Source organism: Bactrocera oleae, chromosome 2 (genome assembly GCF_042242935.1).
Source record: "Bactrocera oleae isolate idBacOlea1 chromosome 2, idBacOlea1, whole genome shotgun sequence".
NCBI classification, from domain to species: Eukaryota; Metazoa; Arthropoda; class Insecta; order Diptera; family Tephritidae; genus Bactrocera; species Bactrocera oleae.
This window is the reverse complement of record NC_091536.1, coordinates 78,528,162-78,552,163: the sequence shown is the minus strand read 5'-3', so window position 1 is coordinate 78,552,163 and position 24,002 is coordinate 78,528,162. Positions and strand designations below refer to the sequence as shown.

Sequence of the window (24,002 nt, the reverse complement as noted above, 5' to 3'; positions counted from 1 at the left end):
AGGTGACTGTTAAAACTGTAGAATGAACAAATCAGAACCGTAATTTTGGAAAAGACCACTAATTTTGAAGAATCCGGAACAGTTTTAAACCTCTGAAACGGTTTCCATCTGTTGAATGGAACTTGATCCAGGTTTAAAATTCACTTAAAATGGTTTTATGAAAATAATCAGTTTGAACTAAAAAGTTATATATTATATGTGGAAAACGGTAAAAACCCCTTAGAGGTCCGATAACTACGACGAGTTCTTGGAAAAATCGCTCTTTAGCTCGATACACTAGATCCAGTGAAATTCTATCCGGCGAGCGACTTTGACAAGTTTGCAAATAAAATAATACGCACGAAACCAAATCTGGAGAATACGATAGATGGATGGCTGTTCGTACCCTAATTCGACTAATTTTGCCAGTTCAATTGCGGCGGCGTGAACTGATGTGTTGTAATGTTTGTAATAGAGGAAGAGCTGCCTTTCCTTCCCCTATTGCATATTTTGAGGTGACTACTGTCTCATCTATCTCACAAACCTTCAATCGGCTGTCAACCAACCACTTTTTCCATTTTTCTAAAATCCGCGAACACGGGCGCTGCCATACGAGCTGTCTATGAGAATGTACTAATCTAGCGTTTAAATTTATCTTGGAAAATTAGGTACTTATCGTATCGCCCTTGTATTTTATGGTATTAATATGTGTTACTTATTTCAAATGAATTTAACCAAAAAGTGATACAATTTGTTAGTAAATCTTAGCAGGAACATACTAAATTTATTGTTTTAATTCATTTGTGGCAATATTTTTACTTCTATACCTAAACTAATTTTGAATAACGGAACCAAAATCATAGCTTTACTTTGCATCGGCTTCATTCTTTAATTCATTTTTTTTCTAGAAAAACGTATATATTGTCATGCAAAATAATAACGAATCGTTGTTTATTATAATAAATATTATTTTTATTAAAAACTTCATATTACATATATATATATGTATATATATTTATACATAACTACATACATTTCGGAATAAATTCAATTTATTTTCATTCAAACTATTGTAATTACGGTTTATTAAATTATCTTTTTATCATATCACAGTTATCTATACGTCTATTATTATTTGTTTCTTTTGACAGTGGAAGTACATTGAACTTAAACTCTGCATTATATATGTTTATGTTTTAGCTTTCTATAATCGAATATTTATATTATTGTAAATTAATTAAATATACTACATATTGACGTTTGCACCTTTTGTTCACAACATTCCGTAGTCTTGATTATATTATATAATATATTTTGTGTCATTAACATCAAAACAATTTGTTGTACATATGAGTTCATTTACATTTAGGAATGTATTATAGTGTATAATTGTGGATTAACGAAATAATTTAATCCAACATTTGATTTATTTTAAATTATTCCTAATTAACGCTACACACATTGGACATATAAAACGCTTATACCAACTAACATATAAAGAACTATATATTATATATGTTATATCATTTAATTTCTCACACATTTGCACCTAAAATTACGTTTCATGAAGTATCTATAATATTATATGCATTAACATGGATGAATATACATATACATGTTACAATTACAATTTACTGTAAACTAAAAATTAAATTGTGTTTATCCATTAGTGAAACAAATTACTATAAATAAAATCGCGACAGAAAATTTCTTAGGAACTAAAAATTTGTAAAACTAAGTACTTGTATCTAAATTTATTTTTAATGATAAAGCAACTATGCCAATCGTCAACCTAACGATTTCGTGTATGTATTGGACACGCTGCCCATACACTTCGGCAGACAATCTGTTACGAGTATAAAAGTATATTATAAATTTTATAAGGAAAGAGTTAATATACAAATACATATGTATACGCTTCGAACGCTGGGATAGCAGTCGAATGCAAATATAAATTGCTTGTCTGTTATGTATTTTTATTAATAATTTTCATATAAAACAAAGTTTAAAAATCTTGATTTCTCATTCATTTTTAAACATTCTGTAGCGTACTGCTTCGTGATTGGGGCTTGTATGAATCTGTTGAACGACTGCTAAACGATGTGTAAATAATAAGGAACTCGATAGAATAAAATTGTATTTTTTCTGGTTATGATTGCTAACGGAAGACTAACTACATGCATTTGTATTCTTAATTAGGGCTTACGTAATACGTTTGCAACGCAATCTGCAATTTAATACTTAAATAATACTACAAGATAATATAGGTAATTTAACTCGGGTTGCCTAGTACGAGTGTCCGAACATATAAACCACGTAATCGTGTTTGAGTTTAGAGCCATTCATCGTGGGAGGTTTGGAGATTATATGTAATCTTTAATTTTTAGTCTACATATTGAGTTTTTTAATACGGCTTACAATTATTTAACGAATCTGTACTGATTCAAATATGCAAGTTAGCATATAATTGATAGTAAACAATCAATTATGTATTATGTTATACTTTAGTACCCAAAAATATTTACTTATATGTAAGTACATATGCAATTTGTGCTTTCAGTTGCATAACAATGGTAAGATCTATTTAATATAAACACTAATATTAGTAAATATGTATGCATATGATCGTATACAGTTTACCAAAAATAGTTGCATAGGTATCTTAGTTTGTAACATGTAACTCAGGACTTTCAATAGACGGACTCTTGTGATCGTTGACGGTAGAAAAATTGGCGCTGATAATATCGTGTTTATTATTGAATGAATGTTCGAAATCAACACTCAGTGGATGAGAGCTTTCTGTACCAGAAATAGTTTTAATTAACGAACTCGATGTGAGCGACTCAAGTTCATGGGTTTCTGAGTTTATAAGTTCGCCGACGGCGGAACTAGATGGGGTTAATAACTGTTCGCTCGCAATTACCTGACTTTGTTTTCTGAAATTGAATTTTATTAATAATCAGTAGGTTAATTTTTTAATTAGGTCAGCTCGTACCTTTCATAGTACTTATTGCCAGTAGTTGATGATCCTTTATTCATTAACGGGTAACTGAATTGCATGAAACCGTACTGCGGACCAGCCGTTTTTAGTAGGCTCATAAGAAAAAATGTGCCATATAACCAGCTGACAGCCATTACAATAACCAAAAATAAACCAATCTGTATATATGGCAGTACGTTGGACGCAAGCATTAAAGCACCAGCAGCACCTGTAGTGATTGCTGCCATTGACGTTGGCCCCACAATCCGCGATAAGGTAAATTGGCTAGCGGCCAGACGCTCTTTCGTCGGCGACATGCGATAATGTATACCGTAGTGTAAGCTGAAGTCGACTGCCAATCCAATGGCAGTGCTCACAGCTATACTTTCAAGCACATTTAATTTCCAACCAAGTAAAATTAGTATTGACACCGTTGTAAAAATTGTAAGTAAAACTGTAATCACCGCATACAACGATACTAAAACATTTAAAGTAACCAAAAGTAAAACCAAGAGCGAAGCACTCATAGCAACTGAAATCGCAACTAACGTATCGTGACTAAGTGTACTTTGAGTGTCAAAGAACTTAAGTTCACTGGTAAACCAACCGCCCTGCATTTCCGGCGGTGCTTCCCGCAACTCGTTCGCAAGCCACAGCTCCACTGATTGTACAAATTTTTTGACATCAGTGTAGGCCGTTGTGTAGGCGACATTCGATTCAAACTCAAGCACCAAAGCTTTCACTTGTGGTGGTGCCAGTGTAACATGTTGCGAATTATTACTATTTGAAACTTCATTATGAGTGTATAGTGAATTGCTTTGCTTGTCGGCTAGGAATCTCGGCCCCGCGACACCAGGAGTGTAGTATTCGCGCGGAGTGGCGTATAGTGAGGACATACTTTGTGGCAGGCAAATATCGAAGACGTGTGGCTCAAAAGGAAACTTTGATACGTCACAACAAGGTGTGCGATCCGTATTGTCCATACCATCTATACACCTGGAAATATATTATATTTTCACATAAAATAAAATACAACATATATTAAAATAATTGTTATTTTTATAAATAAATGCCAATGTTATTTTACTATTTTACTCACATGCGATCCATTAGGGATATAAAATTTTCAATGAAGCAATTCGGCAATAATAAACCAAAGGTGATTTCGTAAAATGGCTGTTTTCTTATTTTTTTACAGAAATCTAGCAACCAAACTTGAGCAGCCTTTGTGGATATATTAAAATTATTGTCATAATATAAGTTTCCATGTGAAAAGGGATCAGTGTAGTCGCCATCATCGACTGGCTGTATACCCCAAACGAAGCGCATTGGTAATTTAAAATTTTCATAAGTCTGAAAAAAGTTTGGTTTACTAAACATCACTAGTATCAAATAATAATTACTTACCGACATCGACTTCTCAAACCAAAACTCATTTTTCATTTTACTGTTATATATTTCGAACGGATGGCTGCTTGAGAATAATTGAAAATGGTCGCTATCCGGCAACTGCAACCCAGGCGCATACAATACAATAACTGTGCTGCATAATCCTATCGCACCTATAAAAATCAATTACAAATTGTTTAACTGCACATACTTTCTAAAACATATATGTGCTTATATAGAATATATTATCATTATATAAAAAAATTTAAATTTTTTACCTATGATAATTATAAATCTAATAGTGTACTAGTAGAACCATACTTATAATGTAATGTAAATATTTTTGAATTCATAACGCTTTATATTACCAAATAAGCATATCCATATTATTGAATAATTCATCACAGCCTTCGTTATAACTGTCTCATATAGATGACAGAACTTTGTAATTGACTTATTAAACATTAGCAATAGCTTTTGTACAGGTAGTTTACTATTGCAGCTAGCACAAGCAGATAAACGTTCCATTATGCAGACGACAGCAGGCAGCCAAGTTATCATAAGCAAATAGTTGGTAACCGCTACCGTTCCGGCAAATACACTAGAAATTGAAAAAAAAAAAATATATTTAATATGAATATTACGGTTTTACAAATATAAGAATAATTTAGTTATAGGACTAGTTCCACTAAGAAAAAATGCCAGTCGTAACATTGCACTCAAACAAAAAAATATCTTACCCAAAGCATTTAATAGCTGTTATGGAACTAGTATACGACGAAAAGAAAGCTGTAGCAGTGGTTAGCGAAGATACAAACATTGATAATGCTGAATGATGAAATGCGGACGCCATTAAATTCTGCAGAGTTTCTGTGTGCTCACTTCCACCCTCAACAATTAGTGTTGCGTGAGTGGAAGATGTTGACTTTGCTGATTTAGTAAAGCGTTCCGCTAGAACACATTGCCAAATTTTTACAAAGAGAAATGCATTGTCAGCGCCAATACCTGAAAAAAATGTACTTTATAACAAACTATTCTTATATGTGATATGGAAATAAATAAATTTACTTACCTATGATTACCACCACAGCCAGTAAGTTCATGTATGGAAAGAATGACATTTTAAAGACCAAAGTGTAGGCAAAATAAGCCAAACCCAATGAAAACAGCACTGCTACACAAACCATCAATGTAACGAAAATTGACGTTGTATACAACCAAATACATGTCATAACGAAAATACCGCCTAATGAAACCAGCCAAACGTCTGTCAGCAGCGATTCATTAAATAGTTCGTTTTCAAGTCCCAAGTCCATTGATACTACTTGCACAAGTTCATTTTTTAAATCACTGGAAAAAATTTAAAAAAAAACATGAAAGCTATTACATTTATTTTTAATATGTACTCATAATAAAATTTTTATTAAATAAATTCTGTGATAAAAAATTAAAACTATATTATTGCCTATTGTTGTGCTGTAGGATAATACTCTTAGTGAGTCGCAAAATGTTGGATTGTTGCGGAAATCATTTGACAACGTACAAGTTTGACTATAAAACCAGGAAGTCAAATAATTATGCTAATAGAGCCACGAAAATTGAGCAACCGGATGAACCGCTTATAAGCAATTACTATTGGTTTCCCTTACAAGCGAATGGCATCCAAGCGAAGAGCAAAGTATGGCCTAAAACTACGGTTGGCATGGAAGAATATAAAGATTTTGTAAAACGTTTGGAGAATTGTAAGAAACAATTATTTAATATGTTTTTTCGATGTCCCGATGTCAACACCAAATTGGTTGAAAAAATGCTAAGGGACTTAGAAAAGAGTACCTATATGGTAACCTATTCACCAAATTATTTTTATTCCAAAAAGGAGTCTCGACGTTTTTTAAAAACAGCACACGAAAAGAGTAACTTGAAATATTACGAAACCACGTACGGAACATACTACAATCGCGTAAAAGAACTAGAACGATTTAAAGATGTTCTGTATGGTATGATGCCAAAACACGAAAGGGATAAATTTCATGATGAAATAAATAAATTGTATATAACGGGAGTAACTACTTATCAAGTTAGCTACAATATTCCAGCAATTGAACAAGCAAAAAAGAAGCAAACCAGGGACGCGCCAATTGATAGATATAGTTTGCGTCGAGTATAGTCAATGTGTATATATAAAATTCCTGTAAGTTGGTACGTTGCAAAACTCTTGTAAAAAATTCTATACTTACGTATTTTCCCATTCATGAAATAATGGTAGAATTTTTGATGTAGATGCTACAGGTACAAATATCATTGCATATTTCATAAATACTGTTGTGTCCTGTTAAACGAAATAAAAATATAGATACGATGTTTTTAAGGTAATAAACCATATTTTTTTAAATTGGGTTTTGTTAACTATTTGTACTTACATTCAAACGAATAAAATTGTAATCGGTCAAAAAATGTAAAATATTATAAACAATATTTCCGTGAGTACATTCGCTTGGAGCTTGACAGGGGCTGAACTCGCTGCAATCATTGCTTAACTTTAAGTCGTGATAATATTCGAAGCACATCACCAATAAATTCTGTAGGATGACAACGTCCGTAGTCTGAAAAATAATGAAACTTAGTTAAAAAAAAAAAATCATAATATAACGGATCATTTACGAACATTTAAATCAAAGCAAGAAGTCTTATTGGCCAAAAGTGCAGCATAATTAGGTAGTGACCATGGGCGACAACAGGAGTCAGTGAGTTCTTCTCTTTGACAAAATCCACCATAACTTGGTATAGCAATAATTTGATTCTGTAATTGACACATGGCTAGCAAACTATTAAGGTCGAAAAGTGAATCCGTATCATTAGGACCTATACGCTCAACTACAAAGTGGGAGTAATCTTTGGAGGGTGAGTCACAAAAATACCCTTCCACATGAGGCCCAGCATTTCCGTTTGGCGGAAATCGAGCTTGTTTAATAATGTTCCACGTACTCTTTTTAGACTGCACCTTTTCTCGGTGGTAGTCTTCATCAATAGATGTGGTATTACGACCATATTCAAAATGTTCACTTCGATTTACTTGTTCCAAGCTTGACAATGAATCATTTGTAATCTCATAATCCCGAAACACTCCACTATCACCATTCCATTGAGTTGGTAAAAGATCGGTCTCATTGCTTTTACGGGCTGTAATATTAAAACGATTTTGCAACGAAATTATCTTCTTACTCATGTGTAATTCTTTCTTATGGTGTTTTGGGTTTTTGGGCTTTTTTCGATTTTTACGTTTGTGAGTTCGATTGTGACGTTGATGTTTTCGCATATTTTTTAAATGATGATAGTTATTATTATTGTAAAAGAGCAAATCATTTGGGTCTGTTACTAGACTACCAGAGGGTCCAGTCTCCTGTATAAGATTATTCCAAGCGCTCAGACGTTTTCCTAACGGCGTGCCTCGTGTTTCAAAGCCCTGCAAACATGGATAAAATATGTTTTGAAAACATTTTTGCAATAACTACGTAAATATCTTATACTAAAATCACTATATTCCTGTTATATGAAAGTAAATACTGAAGGTTCTGTTCAACACAGATCTTGAAAGAAATGCTTTCTACTAATACAGAAGTGAAATATTTTATAAATAAAACAGTATGTATAAACAAACGTTAATCAATATGGAGTTATATCGAATAAATTTATATTTTATGTCTGTGACTAGGAAAAGAGGAAGGTACATCCTTCTGAAATCCAACACAATTTCAAAATAAAAGGTGTTAAAGTGTATACAATATTTTAAATAAGTTGGTTATAGAAAATAAAATTTACGTAAACACATGCATATAGGGTAGTTAAACAAACATATTCTAGTTAAGTAAGGAATTCACACATACCAACGTGGGATCACTAAAATCTGGTACCGAATTCATGGTCACGGATACAGTGATGCAAGCTGTACATAAAACGGCCACGGCCAGAACCATTAGATAAGGCCGTCGCACCAAAAAATTGTAATACCAATGCATAGGTAAGGCCGTAATGAAATTCTAAATTGAGTAACTTTTCTAATATATATATTCCTTGTAATGCACATATATCCTTTGTGTATTTAACTCAGTAATTTCATAATGCCATTAAAATTGCTGGCCTTTTTAAAAAATTACTTCTCCGTATTTATTCAACTCATATTTTATCCTCACACTTAATTTTGCTGATATTTTGTATACTTTCAATATATTTACTTGTGTATATCTCAAACACTTTTTCATACATTTAGATGTATATTAATCTCTACTGTGGTATTAACATTTGCAAATTTCTATGAAAGAACAACAAAAAACAAAACGACTACAGGTATTCACTAAACAAATAATGCTTGTAAAATAAGCATATGAAACAGTATATATAATAAATAATCGGACATCATTGCAAGAATCTACTACAATTACATTTGCAATTTTAAATCTATTCCTTTTGCTGAGTTTCCTTGGTTATCTATTTAGAACTTGAATAATAATCAATCCTAAATTAATTATTTATTCATTCTTTCTTGTTACCCAATGCATTAGTGCAATCATCATTATATTATAATGGTAAAAATTTAAATTATAAAATTAAATTGAGTAACTAAACTAGATATTTTTTCTGACAAAATAGTAGTTAAAGAAAATGCAACACAGGATCTGATCAGCTGATCGCTAACTCGAATAGTAAAATCCGCCGGGTTATTTAATCATTGTGTTCATTAATTTTTATAAATGGAAATCAAGGTGTAGGTAATACCTTATGGATATTTATTAGTAATGCTACGTAAACTTGCAAATGTGTTTAGAGGACATTTAAAATATAATGGTAATTCATTTCAAATCGTATCATCCACATGGTATTCAGATACTAGTAAAGCGTTTTATTGTACAAAAAGTGAGAACAAAAGCCAGACACAAAATGATGACAATGCAGGCGGGACTAGAGGAAGGAGTAAGATACGAAAGCCACCGCTTCCCGCTGTTCAAAATCCTTTTGCCAATGTGACAAATAAAACTAAGGATACATACCTAGCAATGTTAGAGATTTTCCAAGAGCGTGATGTTCATCGGCGCAATCATGTCGAGTTTATTTATGCTGCTCTCCGAAACATGGCAGATTTTGGTGTAGAACATGATATAGAAGTGTACAAAGCTTTAATTAACGTTATGCCGAAAGGAAAATTTATTCCCACTAATGTTTTTCAAGCCGAATTCATGCATTACCCCAAACAACAACAGTGTATAATAGATCTGTTAGAACAAATGGAAGATCTGGGTGTAATGCCTGATTATGAAATGGAAGCCATGTTGTTAAATGTGTTCGGGCGACGTGGACACCCTTTACGTAAGTATTGGAGAATGATGTATTGGATGCCAAAGTTTAAAAACTTATCACCATGGCCTCTACCAAACCCTATACCTGATGATACACTAAATATCGCTCAGCTAGCTGTAGAGCGCATGTGTACAGTAGATTTGCAATCAAAAATCTCTGTATATGAAACCAAAAATGTTAAGGATTCTATTGATGATACGTGGATCGTAAGTGGTATGAGTGCACAACAGTCACAACTATTACGAGATCATCGCCGCGATAAAGCCGTTTATATAGAAGGACCTTTTTTGATCTGGTTACGAAATCGCTCAATTAATTACTTTACGTTACGAGCAGATCCAGATCCAAACTTGCTACAAAGTCTTCAAGAAGAACAAGAAGATCAGGATGGTATGATCAGTTTTGTTTCTAAAGCTGTATAAAAAAATTATTAGATATTTATATCAATTCAAATCAATAATATTTTAGATGTTTCACGTTTAAAGGCGCCATTCTTTGGCACAGCGATTCCTCGACCCAAAAATGCAGTTGGTAAAAACCGTTCTGTGCATCAACAAGAGGATGGTACAATTTTTGCAATTTGTGCAACTGGTACATCCACCAAGGACTCATTATTGTCCTGGATAAGATTGTTAGAATCTAACGGAAACCCGACTTTAGGTGAAATACCAGTGCTATTTAGATTTAAATCTGTTGTAGCGGTGAGAGCAATTGAAATAGAAAGCCAAACGAAATCAGATAATCTGCAATCGAATCCCAATTCAAAAAATACGGATTGACATTTGTTGTAATTAATGTCTTACGATGTATTAAATAAAAATTTCTTTATAATACTTAAAATTTCTTTATAAATTAGGGTATAATTTCACACTTTTTATTTAAGTCAAAAAGAACAACCAAGGTAGTAGTAAAAATGTACATAAGTATTTTATGCTGGTATTACAGTTAAAATATGGTATTTTGTTAATTTTTTCTTTATGACGATGGTATTCTATGACCTCAAACTAAAGAGAAATATATTACATACAAATTTACATGCAACATCTACAGCTTGCGACTATAAATTTTTGCAAATTAAATGAAAACTGAAAAAAAACAGTATATAAGTAAAAACTTTTAAAATAATTTTGAAACCATTCTTTTTACATAAGCGAGTCGTTTGTGATATGTATAAATTCACCGAAATAAAATGCTATAGATTTGTATAAATACACAAAATCTTATTCAAAACATTTTTTCTATGTCTAATTATGTAATGAAAAATACAATCAAAATTGTTTTCTAGCTGAGCTATTACAAATGTTATTCGAAAATATTTTTTTTGAATTAAAATACCGTAATATCTTTAGATCATTAATTATATGTTCGAATTGAAAATTCTATTAAGTATTTCTAGGCAAAAATATTTATGACTAGAACTCATATACTTACTTGAAGTATTTTCGTAAAAATTTAATCCACATTCAATTATATGCAGATTATAAAAATGTAATTACATAATAGTGATTGAGGTATAGGTCAATATAACATTTATAATACCTTACAAATTTTTCAAGTCAGTTTAACTAAGAATATTTACACATTGAAATAAATTTATCCGCCTGATTTGTTGAGAGGAAAAACTTTTGTAACTACACCGATGCCCTTACTTGTGCCTTCACGAAATAACATGCGTACGCCCGGTCGAACATACTCAGGATGTCCAACAAATTCAAACAAAACCAAAGCACTATCATTGGTACCCATTTTTTCACGCTCTTCTATTGCTCGAATAATTGCTGTTTGCCGGATGCTGCTTATGTGTATAGTCGTCTGAAAGCCTACGTAAATTGCTGTAGCGTGAAAGAGAACAGACACTTCTGCCTAAAATGTCAAGCAAAATAAAATAAGCACAACAATAAAGTATAGTCATTTTAAAACACTACCTGAAAAAGGAGTGTGCCGTACGGTTCCTCTTCAGGATCGCCAGTATCGCCCAGCAACGTCATTCCACTTCTAAGTAGCGGCAACGTCTGGTTTGGGATAAATGATAAAGATGCACTTTGCCCCGCTCGTACCATCCTACATGGAGCTTTGTTTCGATGAATTGTGTGCACATTAACAGTATGAAAACTACCGTCATGTAAAGGTCCAATTTTCATTTGCATGTTTTCCGTGAGTACTCCTTTTACGAGCAAACCGCCAACTACTGGACCAACTTCGGTTACTCGAAAAATCTCATCGATATGAAATTCACTTGATTCCTGTTCCAGACGTTCTTTTTCCAGATTACTAATGCTGGGTGACAGAACGTATAGAAACTTTGTAAGCAGACTAAGACCTGCGCCGGTAACGTTTGAAACACAAAATATGGGAACAATATTTTCGGAAACTTGATTAGACGCTGCTGAGATAGCCTCATCAGCATTTGTGACAATAAATGGCAACTTCCGGCATCCCGCTGATGTAAGAACCTGCCGTAATTCTTGTACTGTCTGTTCCGGACTTGTTATATCGGTCTTGGTAACAACGATGAAGAATGGCATATCCAAGGCTCGGACAATAGATAGATGCTCCTTACTAGTACCAGTACAACCGCTGCCAGCTGACACCACTAACATGGCGTAATGCGGTGAGTAACCCAACAGTGCCTGCACTGTTGTTCGCATGTATCGTCTATGACCAGCCAAATCTAGAAACGTTACCAGTTTTGTAGAGCGGTCGCTAATTTCCTCGGCAGTCGTCAATTCATTATATTTGTAGTTTATGATTGTTCCCTGTTATTGAGATAAATTTAATTTGCTTCAATTTTTTGAATGTTTAGTTGGTTTTGCACTGTATTCTTACCTGCGAATCGAAACCAAGAGTTTCATGTGATATACTTGAAGTGCGACCCGATTGTATTTCGTGCATATGTCTAAACATAATAAGCCGTGCCAAACCACGGCCATTGTCGAATTCACCTTGCGTAAGCACACCTAGTAGTGTGGATTTCCCTGCCTCCGCGCCCCCCAGTACAGCAACACGAATTTCTATATTATGTTGATCATCAGGTATTTTACGAACTAAAACTTCGGCAACAGATCTTCGTGTTGCTATATATTTTCGTCGTAAAACTGAGGTACTAGCGCCTAACTTTTGCGCCATTTGTTTTAGTGTGGCCAAGGAGGCACTCATGTCTTTTTCATTAAGTCCATGTAAATGCCCTGAATCAGATACCCCGATTTCGTAAACAGCTTCACCATTTCCTTCGCGCAGTCTCCATTTCATTTGAGTTACAAGATGTTCGAACCGATGCTTCGATGGACTAATTAATTTTAGTTTGTACTCAATATTTCCCAATTGTGGTTCGGGTGGTAAAATACCCTGATCAAAATCAATAATAATTTTATTATTTTGCAAATCTATTTCGCCTTCGCTGCTGCTGCTGCTTCCGCTTTCACTGCTTCTTTTATGTATGCTACCATTTGCTTTTACAAAAGTTTTCCGGATCTTTGATCCATTGCCTCGAACTGGACGGTTGTTGTTGTATTTGTCTGCTTCGTGATTTCCCTCATCGGAATCGAAGAGACTTATAAGACCACAATCCATAATCTAAGGAAAAAATAAAGAAATTCGACTTCTGATTAAAAATACTTATAAATTTTATATTATCTAGTTTTATTGAAAAAAAGAATGATTTATACTACATATGTATGAAATTGTTAAAACAAAAAGGGTGTAAATCCGAATAACCCCATGGGAATTTAACGAGTATAATTAATAAACATATATTTGATATTTTGATGATAATAAATGTTTTCGTTTTGCATCATTTCTGGTTAACCTGAAAGCCCCTTATAAATACACGTATTGTATACATACAAACTATAAGTTGTATGAATGTATGAATGTAGGTTTGGCAAATTTATACTTTTAATGACGTGTAAAGTTTGAGTAGGTACAAAAGAAATAATATCTCGACAAAATTTCACAATTCACAAAAATTGGGTTTGTTTTCCAAACATTGCGCACTAATAAAAAATAAATAATGTTGATTTCTTATTTCTGGTGACCTTGAAAGTTGAGGACTTGTTTATTTATGTTTGATGCCAAGAATGGCCATAGACCTTCGGTTTATTTCATTTTTGCGAACAAAACGCAATGTACGTATGCTTTTTATTTGCTCTTTTATTCAATTCTTTTTTACTTTAAATTTATCAATAAATATCAAAATATTCACACTTTCGAAATTCGTTCGCTAAATAACCCGCTAAATTTGGGTTCCTGTTTGTTTTTCCTGTTACCAATAATTCTACATCTAGCCTGATTGGCAGAAATCGATTTATTGCAACTCTAGAAATAAATTCAAAAGGAATGAAAAGAAGAGAATGAATGATGGATAACAAATGCAAACATAAATACTAAAGTCACTGATACGCATACATACAGGTTTTGCTACAATATAAATTATATCAGTTTGATTAAACAGTTGAATTTATACCGATTTACGGTTTAATACTTTTGTTCAAGAAAAGAAGTCGTTCAATATAAAAATATCAGTTTTTAATATTTTTGTACTGTTAAGTTTTATATTATAAAATACTAAAACCTAGATTTTGAAATAAAAACATTTTACCAGAAATAATGTAAATGGTTTTCGTTAAAGTCTAGTAGCAACACATAAATTTTGTTATTTTTGTATTATATTTGAATAGATATACCACTTTCAATTTTGTTTCCTACTGGGTTGCATTAAAATATTTTTGTTTACTTCGATTATATATAATTCGCGTCATTTCGTCTCTATTGCTGTGTCCACGCAATACAAATAGAAGGATCAGTAAAATAAGAGAAAATATTTCGTTGTTGTTAATAACAAAACATCTTTGTTTTTGACTATGCGTTTTCTTTGATAGCACAACAAAGAAATTTAAATAACAGCGCCAAGTGCCCGTTCATATTCATTTAGCTACATGAAAATACATCTGTTTACAACTTTACTACGTACCTGTAGAAAGTGCAGAAATATAATATACCTACATATATGCATACAATGATAACAATGTTTGAAACAATAAAAGGGTCGGCTTTAGAATAACGTCCCACGCTTTCGGGGATAAAACGGGTATGGGCGGATAGAGGAGATCCTCCAGATCAAGAATATATATAGATATAGCCGCGGGAAACTTATAGTTTTCGAGATATTTACGTTTAAAGTTGAAAATTTCAACTATTTAAAGTACGTGTTTTTGCGAGTTAAAATGAATTATACACTTATATTTTTCACTTTTATATCCACTAACACTTGACTAATTCGTTTTTAGAAATTTTTTTTATATTAGATGCTGCAAAAATAGCTTTATTACAATATTTAAATCATTCTTTAATTTTATTAATTTTGACAATAACAAAATGGTTGTGAATGTCAAAACATCAGTGTTGCCATACTAATATATTTTGCAAACGAAGAAAAATAAAATTAACAGAGAGATTGTATCCTAAATACAGGAAACAACGCAAAAAGAATTTCTGCGCAAAAAAAACTTTATACACCCCGGTGTTGGATCGACCAGGGTTATTTTTTTGAAGCGCGGCCGAAGGCCGCCAACGCAAAAAGGAGTTCTGCGCAAAAAAACCTTGATACACCCCGGTGTTGGATCGACCAGGGTTATTTTTTTGAAGCGCGGCCGAAGGCCGCCAACCCCAAAAAGGAGTTCTGCGCAAAAAAACCTTGATACACCCCGGTGTTGGACCGACCAGGGTTATTTTTTTGAAGCGCGGCCGAAGGCCGCCAACGCAAAAAGGAGTTCTGCGCAAAAAAACCTTGATACACCCCGGTGTTGGACCGACCAGGGTTATTTTTTTGAAGCGCGGCCGAAGGCCGCCAACGCAAAAAGAAGTTCTACAAGAAAAAAGTAATATTGTCATAGAGGGTATAACATAATACTTAACATCAATGCTTTGTAATAGTTTATTTCTCTAGGTTTTGGATACCTGTATTTGGGGTATTATCTGTTTTAATTTCTTTCAGTTCAATTACAAAAGATGTCGATAAGGTAACACTGGTTATTTGAAATTTTGCAACCCTTTTGTTATTGTCAGAATTAATAGAATTTAACAATATTTTAATTATTGAATTAAACTATTTTTGAACTATATAATGTAAAATAAATGTGTACAAACGAATTAGTGAAGTGTTAGTGGATATAAAAGTGGAAAATATAAGTGTATAACTCATTCGAAATGGGAAAAATGCGTACTTTAAATAGTCGAAATTTTGAACTTTAAACCCAAATATCTCGAAAACTATAAGTTTCCCGCGGCTATATCTATATATATTCTTGATCTGGAGGATCTCCTCTATCCGCCCATACCCATTTTATCCCCGAAAGCGTGGGACGTTATACTAAAGTTTTCCCCAATAAAATTATTTCGATTTGAGGTATTGCCTCATCCAACAAAATCAAATTGGTATTTTTTTTTATATACTTATAGTGTTTTGCAATCCTTTCACTTTTTGCAAACGTAATTGTCTGATGCAATTTGAATAGACAAATACAGTCGAATGCGTTTCACATTATTTCACAATCACATATGTATATATATGGAAAGTTTTTCTTGAAATTATAAAATGTCTTATAAATTAAACTACTATTTCACAAAATTGTATTTTTTTAATTTCGTACTTGATTACTGCTTATGTATTCCCTTCGTTTATTTCAACAGAAAATTTCATAATACACTAAAAGAATTATTCAATTTTCACAAAATGCAATACTACTTTTATTGCCTAAAATCGCGTCCATAAATAAGAGTTTCCTACCACAATTTTCATTTTATAGCTGAATTTGTGCTTGAAATTATAATGACAATTCACACGTCAAGATTGATATTCCAATTAGTTTAGTCAGAGAATAGAAAACCTTATATCGGAGATAGTTAATGAAGAATTTCTGGTTGAATTTCAAAACAAATGCGTCGTTTGAATGTTTGCCTTATAATTTAAATAATTTAATATATTCGTAAATAATTAAATGAAAAGCAATATTAATGAAACTATAAAATATTAATTTGTCTTTTATTGAGAATTTCAGGTAACTTGCTAGGCTACTTGCATGCGGAACACTTATGTGCATACATAATTATATCAACGATGATTATATTATATCTTCATATATACATTTACATTAATCATTTATAAAATTATTATTTTTACTTAATTCTTTCAGCTTAATTTTAGTTTGCAATATTTCGGATAAATAACGATACTCATTTCTGTATTGAATGGAATAAATAATCACATAAACAAATGAATAATTACGAATTTATAACATATTTTATAACATACTTACATACTGCAGCTGTTATTTTAAATTCGTTTTCTTCTGAATGATGTTATATGTGAATGGGCCCTCAATGTGTAATTATCTTTTTGAGTGAAATGCAATTTATATAAATATTCAATTAGCGATTGTTAAAATCTTATATGACTGTGGGCTTCAAAACATTTAATAATATTTAAGGACCACAGCGGCAGTCTCTTTTCCCAGTATTCCTTCATGTTGAGTGTTGTATACAATTTATAACAATTTTTTAATTGTTTAAACCAAGACTAGGAAACTCTGGAACGTACAGCTGTTTTTTGTTTACATTACATCATTAATAAACAAATAAATATTGGCACAGACATCAGTTGTACGTTCAAACCGCACAAATTAAAAACTTAAAAAAATATAGAAAAGAGCAAAACTGAGATTCATTGTCTCATCCATGGATTCTTAAACCTAGCGATTTTGATATGAGGGAAAGTAAAAAAAATTTGATATGATATGAAATTTACACATTTATTTACGCAAATAAAATTTTTATCATGATATCATGCGTGTATATTTTTCTAGCAGATGTATACTTAAATCTTAAAAATAGATTCAACTAGTATCTAGTAACTTTTATGTCACAATTAAATTGAAGGATACGTGCACATACATGATCACATTAATATTGAATACATATGTTTGTATTTGCTGCAATCTCTAAAATAATAACGTAAATCAAATAATATACATCTTTGCTCCTAATTAATGATGGAATAAACACTTCAATAATATTTTTATTGAATTAAGTTTCTTCAGGTAAAATAATATTTCTCCTCTGTTGAATTCGTAATGTCCGCTGAGCTTTTTGGACTTTCTTGAAATGTTCCAACAATATTTCAAAGTCAATATTGCTTTGATATTGCAGTGATTTATTTTCATTTCTGTTGATATATATTAAATTATAAATATGCATTAACTTTTAAATTACCTTTATACTTACATTGGTGTTTGGCCCCAATAATTTGGTACACATTGCAAACGGTTTTTTAATAAGTGGAAAGCATCGGTTTGCGGTAATAGCATAAGAATACCAAAAAGTGCATGAGCCAAATGTTGAGCATCTGCACAATTATTTGATTTTGAAACCAGAGTAAGCCGCAATGCTGTAAATGCAATATATTTAGAATAAACTATAATTTTATAAGAATTTTCTTGAGAAAACTAGAGCTAGTATGCTTTATTACACTTACGTGCGAAAATTGGTGATTCTATCAGCTGTACCAGTTTATCCAATTCATTCAATATATCCAAAGTTATCTCTACGTCACCGCTGAAATTATTGCAAATTAAATGGCATGAATATATATTTACTTCGTTTTCGACCAACTTATAAAGTTTGATTGACATTTAAATGTTGATCAACTTATGTTAAATATAAATCTTACTTACAACAATACTACCAGCTGCGATACATGTTGATAACTTTGAGTTAACAAACAAAGAGATAGTGTGGAGACGGGACAATGTGCCCAACTTTTATAAAGACATTTAAATAAATTCGCGGAATGTTCATTTGTAATGTCTCGTAGCGAATTACGTAGTTCAAACAATTCAGGCGATGTCAAGAGTATCATGTTGAGTAAACGCACCATTGTTGATGCAAATTTAATAATTTCTTCATCAATGATTTCAGAAAAGGTGCGATAGATATATTCGGCATTTAGCAGTACACACAATTGTCTGCAATACAATTGTTAAATCTCGTAAAATTATCGAATAAAAAAGAGGTATTTTAAGCATATAACAAAAATATTACCTAATTATAAGGCTGGCCCGATTTTCCAAAAACTTCTTTTCTTCACTAAACAAATTGAGCAAACTTAAAAGGAATTTTCGGTAATGCGCTTTATTAAAGTCCCTCGAATCTACTTAAAGCGAAAAAATGAAAATGAGATGCTGAATTAAGTAAATTAACACAATTCAAAATGAGCTTACCTTCGTTATGTGTTGAATTTAAAATTTTGGCCAAAACTGACAGACATTGTAATACGACTTCATCGGAATTATCTGATAGTATGCCCAGTAAATTAGCACCTAAACTGCTTGCATGTGGTGACATCTAAATTTAAAAATGTATTATATCATTTGTACGTGAATTTATACACAAACCTCGTTTGGGAAATGTGTAAATAGATGATGAATCCATTTCAATACAGCAATTTTCGTGTGCACTGAATTATGTGTTAAATACTGCGACAAAACTTCCATAACTGAACGCAAATCTATTTTTTCAATATTTTTTGATTTGTGCTCCTTTGATGAAACCAATGACATAATCGAGTTGTTCACCGAAACTGCACATTCTTTGATATCTGTGAAATTGTAAGTATAGTTATGAATATTAAGATAAAATACAATTATTTTTAATACTTTTCTTAGATTCCACGTTGTACTCTAGACACGGTAAAATCGCAGTAAATATTGCACTGGCATGCGGCAAAACATTTGGCCCAAATGTTTGTACAAATTCACGTATCCACGTTATAGCGATTGACTATATGTACACACATAATTAAAATAATTTACATAAAGAAAAAATATTTCATTTTATATACCTTAATAAGTTCATTAGTAGATTGAGCATGAATAATTAATATGTTTATTGTGTCCTCCATTCGCACGGATGTAGAATCATATCGGATGGATTTTAAAAACTGGCTTAAAGTGGTTTCACACCTAAAACAATAACACATACAAAAAATCGTACTGCCAACCTGATATTCTAAAGAAAATATGTACATACATTCGTTGAATTTCTAATGTATTGTCCTCTAACATTGTAAAAAGTCCATCCAAAATATCAGTTAAATAGATTAACATATTTATTTCAGGGACAGCGTTCAAAATTGAAATCCACGATATTACATACTGCCTTGCAAATGAGTTGTTTACGTAAATACGTTCCTTAAGTAGTGGTATAAATGCCTCTAGATTAAAAATTTGTGAAGACTCAGTTACGATATCCTGAAATAATCCGAATTCGTTGATTAATACAGATTTCCAATACAATTTTATATAGATTACCTTAAGCAACCGATCAAGCAACTCACTACCGTCCTTTACCATTTGATCTGAATCAGTCACCAATCGTGATAATGCCGAGAATAAGTCTGGGAAAAATGGTATAATCGCGGCTCTAGCTACCTTAACAACATTGTATAAGGATTCGCAAGCGAAATAGCGAACTCGAACATCCGGATCACTAAGACAGTTCAAAATTGGAGTAACCAATTCTCCTACATACCGTTCGGAATCCTATAAGATATACCCAAATGTATATAATAATATAAGGCATTATTATTCATATTCATTATGACTCACTTTCCCTAATCCTAGGCTTGTTGCAGCAAGCCCAATTAAACCCCCTTTGCGCCGATTGGGATCTCTAGATATCGCAAACTGATTGGAAAGAACGTCTATAAGTTTACGTATCTGCAACGTATTACTTTTCGCATTAAATTCTGTCACCATTCTGTAATAGAATGTCGAGCAAATATTCGGTTTAAAAAAACTATATGTCTATAAACAACATTTTTAAAATACTTTTCGATTTCCTGTGAGGCAACCTTACGCTTTTCATAAGCCTTATCCGCTAAGGCTTTGGCACAGCTTTCGCTCAAGGGTGCATATTGTGATTCCATTTCTTCTGGTGGTAATTTATTTTTACAATATATCTATACTTAATAACAATTTAACTCCGCAGATTTTGTCACAATAGGATTGTCGCAATTAAAAAAAAACTTTCTATAATAACAGTGTTGCCAACGAAAAATAATTTTGGTAAAAATAGACTAGAAAAATAATTCCGCTGTTAAATGACTTCTTATGGACAATTAATAATATTGCAAATAGGAAAATTACCCGAAACTATATAGGACGGACATATGGATTTGAAATTCTCAGATAATTACTCTGTTATAAAAATTATATATTACTTTTACGATCTTGTCGTAATCCTTTGGGTGATTTCAAACTACCGCTATAACCGTATACTAGAAAAATGACAATTTAAAATAAAATATTTACAATAAAATTATTCACATTTTTTGGAACACCATGAAGATTCCGTTTTATTCAAAGTGTATTTAACAGAGTGTTGACTAACTTACTACAAATATATTAATTTTACATTAAATATATTTCAAATAAAAAATCGCTAATAAAACTCAGTTAAGAATATAAAAACACATTGGTTAATACGAATCACCTCATTTTAATGTATTACATATACGAATATTTTATGTACTATTTTTCGATTCAAAGATTTGGTTGATACCAAACTATTTTACCACTGCGACAACCTGCGACCAGTAGTGGTTCACGAGGACTAAATCTCGTACTCAGAACTATATCAGAATGAGCTCGCATTGTCTTAATCTCTGACAATGGCTGAGCCTGCCTTTTTAAACTGGAGTAATTACTGTGATGTGGATAAACCGAGCAATCTTTAGAGAATCCGAGTAGTCGGACTCCTGTTGCATATGGTGAGCAAATAATGCGACCATCAGATGAAAAGCATGGTTCTTTTATGAACGTTTTTTCCTTGTTCAATTCCTTTATATAGTATGTCAACTTTTTGGGATTTTGGAAGATTTTTCCTTCAGACTGGTTACCAGATGCTCGCGGAGTTGCTGGTGATATTTCTGTCGGGATGTGATGAGCTGAATTTGACGAATTAATGCGAGGAGTTGATTCATCACTTGAGGAACCACTGTCATCACTGCTTTCTTGTGTTTCAAATCCTCGAATAAATCGAAATCCCGAATTTCTAGACATAGGCAATGTTGATGACGATGTACTGTTTAACCCTCCAGCAGGCAACACTCCGCTACTAATTGCATAAACAAAGTTGTAGACGTTCGTCGAGTTGGTTTCCCTATCTCGGTTTTGCCGTGAAGCACGATCTTGCATAGTTACCTCGGCCGCCCAAATATCAGGGACAAATGTATTTGCAGCATTATTGTTACTATTCGAACTACCATCTGCATTACCAGCCCCAGCACTTCCCGAGGGTGTACCTGCATTACGAGCTATAAATTGGTCAAAAGGCATGACTACCGGTGAATCTTCTGACCCACCAGACTGAGTTGGTAACCTATTACCACGCGTTCTACGGTTAATGCTAAAAACTACATCATCGTTTGTTTCGCTGCTTCCAGCTGCAGGTTGACTTGATTCAGTTTCATTGTCATCTTTATCTGTATCCGATTCACGTTTCCGTTTTCGTTTATTAGTGTCATTAGCGCGTTTCTTTATGCTTTCGGTTACATCATCTAACTCCTCTTCCATATCATGCACTGTCAACCATTCCGTAAGGCCGTCATAACTTATATTTCGACTAAGGAAACAGTGCCCCCTTGGATGGACCTTAATTAATTAAAAAGGATAATATAAATATATTTTTTTTTAATATATATATGAAAATGAAATGTATACCTCTAACGCGAGTATAACTTCAGCATCATTATCTTTTGGGAAATCTGTAACGAGTTCCACTCTGTTCTTTTTTTGTTTTTTAGAAAACACGTGATCGAATTTGGCAGCTTGAGGTATGTACTGTTTTCCCATCTGCATTAATCTATATATAATTGGCTGTCAAAAAATAAAAATGATATTATTCTAATTCATATTAATGCCTAAATGTAAACTGTCACTTACTCGAAAACCACACAAATCTTTATGTAAAGTTGTTAAGTCTAAATCATGTATGATCATTATATAGCCGCCTGTTGTACACAATACAAGTTTTGAGCCATCAGGGGTTATTCGACATCTCATTAAGCCACTTGTATGGAAAACTTTTTGGTATATAAGTCCTTGTTCAGTATATGAATTTATATCCCATGTAAATATACTTCCATCAAATGCTGATGTTACCAGTAAGTTATCCTTTTTTGAATACTCTATACTTTTCACCCAATTTGAATGACCTTGGAGGCTGCGCATTTTAGTTTTTAAGAATCGCAAATCCCATAAAGCAACTGTAGTATCATCTGAGCAAGTTGCAAAATGTCTATTATTAAGGAATCTGAAAAATAATTTCTCTCAATTTTGTTGTCAAAATGAATTCAAACTATTGTTTTACCTGATGCAGTTTACGTTTGACGTATGCGCGTCCATTATTCGTTGAGTGGTCTGTCTGCTGACAACATCAAACATTACTATAGCTTTTCTTTCACAAGCAGCAACCAACAAGCTCCTTTTAAAGAATATAATTATTATACATATCATTTGTTATACAATATATACAAAAACACACCCTTCCGGAGAGAACTCCATATTGAAAACACCACCAACATTTAACGTTTCGTTATTAGATTTACTAAATTTGTCATTCCACTGATATAAAGGTCGCATCGATTGGTAAACTTGTGGCATAATAAAGTCTTGATCAGCTTGACTACGTAGGAGACCATTTTCACGCCGTAATAACCAACTATGAAAACTCATTCTATATAGTTTGTTTATATTTTATTTTATAGTTATGCAAAATTTTTATGTTTTATCACTTTTTATCAACTTTGTGCAATTCATCTAAAGGCGCCAAGCCCTTAAGAGTTTTTGATAAAAGTTTCTTAATTTAACTCTTAATATACAATTTTTGAAACTGCAGTCCTTTTTCGCGTCTTAATCACTTTTCATCAGCTGTGTGCTATACATTCACAATTTTATTTAGAAAATTCAAGTTTGCATTCTACAATACTTCTTCTTCTTTATCAGGTGCCGAAGCAACTAATTTCGAAGGAATGCGATATACCATACCTCACACATGCAAGGTTACATGCAAGTTTTATTTTATATACATAGAAAAAGAACGGAATATGAATTATGTAATAAATTAAGACATGCATATTTAGCACGTACAACAAAGTTATAAGCTGTCCATTTAGTTTGAGAGCTGATTTACATATTCTCTATTGTGAATTAGCGGCAATATTATTATGATTACATTATTACACGCTGAG

At 32.5% G+C, this 24,002-nt stretch overlaps 6 protein-coding genes across 11 annotated transcripts; 2 read left to right on the top strand and 4 right to left on the bottom strand.

Annotated features, from left to right (window-relative positions):
* Window positions 1-1,355: 1,355 nt before the first annotated feature.
* disp (RND transporter family member dispatched) lies at window positions 1,356-8,697 on the bottom strand. Its single transcript, XM_014230411.3, has 11 exons — window positions 8,233-8,697; window positions 7,014-7,811; window positions 6,769-6,951; window positions 6,586-6,677; window positions 5,421-5,698; window positions 5,089-5,353; window positions 4,717-4,949; window positions 4,367-4,521; window positions 4,059-4,312; window positions 2,975-3,955; window positions 1,356-2,915 (listed from the first exon to the last, which is right to left on the bottom strand). The coding sequence occupies exons 1-11, from the start codon at window positions 8,362-8,364 to the stop codon at window positions 2,642-2,644; spliced, it is 3,645 nt and encodes a 1,214-aa protein (XP_014085886.2). The 5' UTR covers window positions 8,365-8,697; the 3' UTR covers window positions 1,356-2,641.
* Window positions 5,755-6,696, top strand: LOC106614600 (uncharacterized). The gene has a single exon (XM_014230412.3). The coding sequence runs from the start codon at window positions 5,856-5,858 to the stop codon at window positions 6,513-6,515; it is 660 nt and encodes a 219-aa protein (XP_014085887.1). The 5' UTR covers window positions 5,755-5,855; the 3' UTR covers window positions 6,516-6,696.
* Window positions 8,698-9,033: 336 nt separating the features above from the next.
* On the top strand, window positions 9,034-10,540 carry ECSIT (evolutionarily conserved signaling intermediate in Toll pathway, mitochondrial). Its single transcript, XM_014230416.3, has 2 exons — window positions 9,034-10,090; window positions 10,169-10,540. The coding sequence occupies exons 1-2, from the start codon at window positions 9,142-9,144 to the stop codon at window positions 10,477-10,479; spliced, it is 1,260 nt and encodes a 419-aa protein (XP_014085891.2). The 5' UTR covers window positions 9,034-9,141; the 3' UTR covers window positions 10,480-10,540.
* A 12-nt stretch (window positions 10,541-10,552) lies between these two features.
* Window positions 10,553-16,511, bottom strand: LOC106614601 (GTP-binding protein 2). 5 transcript variants are annotated; one of them, XM_036368896.2, is made up of 4 exons: window positions 16,485-16,511; window positions 12,527-13,273; window positions 11,626-12,456; window positions 10,553-11,563 (listed from the first exon to the last, which is right to left on the bottom strand). In XM_036368896.2, exons 1-4 carry the CDS (start codon window positions 16,494-16,496, stop codon window positions 11,294-11,296), a joined length of 1,860 nt encoding a protein of 619 aa, XP_036224789.2. In that variant the 5' UTR covers window positions 16,497-16,511; the 3' UTR covers window positions 10,553-11,293. The 5 variants fall into 5 exon arrangements, with proteins under 5 accessions (XP_036224789.2, XP_014085890.2, XP_014085889.2 ...); XM_014230415.3 differs by lacking the exon at window positions 16,485-16,511 and adding an exon at window positions 16,348-16,477; XM_014230414.3 differs by lacking the exon at window positions 16,485-16,511 and adding an exon at window positions 16,151-16,299.
* Window positions 16,512-17,479: 968 nt separating this feature from the next.
* On the bottom strand, window positions 17,480-20,794 carry LOC106614597 (protein VAC14 homolog). 2 transcript variants are annotated; one of them, XM_014230407.3, is made up of 13 exons: window positions 20,581-20,794; window positions 20,359-20,509; window positions 20,062-20,292; window positions 19,781-20,001; window positions 19,593-19,713; window positions 19,408-19,531; window positions 19,147-19,349; window positions 18,973-19,096; window positions 18,794-18,902; window positions 18,427-18,717; window positions 18,228-18,307; window positions 17,978-18,140; window positions 17,480-17,918 (listed from the first exon to the last, which is right to left on the bottom strand). In XM_014230407.3, exons 1-13 carry the CDS (start codon window positions 20,676-20,678, stop codon window positions 17,780-17,782), a joined length of 2,055 nt encoding a protein of 684 aa, XP_014085882.1. In that variant the 5' UTR covers window positions 20,679-20,794; the 3' UTR covers window positions 17,480-17,779. The 2 variants fall into 2 exon arrangements, with proteins under 2 accessions (XP_014085882.1, XP_014085883.1); XM_014230408.3 differs by having other exon boundaries at window positions 20,609-20,760.
* A 436-nt stretch (window positions 20,795-21,230) lies between these two features.
* On the bottom strand, window positions 21,231-23,689 carry LOC106614598 (DDB1- and CUL4-associated factor 10 homolog). The gene is made up of 5 exons (XM_014230410.3): window positions 23,297-23,689; window positions 23,123-23,236; window positions 22,696-23,065; window positions 22,474-22,629; window positions 21,231-22,404 (listed from the first exon to the last, which is right to left on the bottom strand). The coding sequence occupies exons 1-5, from the start codon at window positions 23,485-23,487 to the stop codon at window positions 21,295-21,297; spliced, it is 1,941 nt and encodes a 646-aa protein (XP_014085885.1). The 5' UTR covers window positions 23,488-23,689; the 3' UTR covers window positions 21,231-21,294.
* Between the last annotated feature and the right edge of the window lie 313 nt (window positions 23,690-24,002).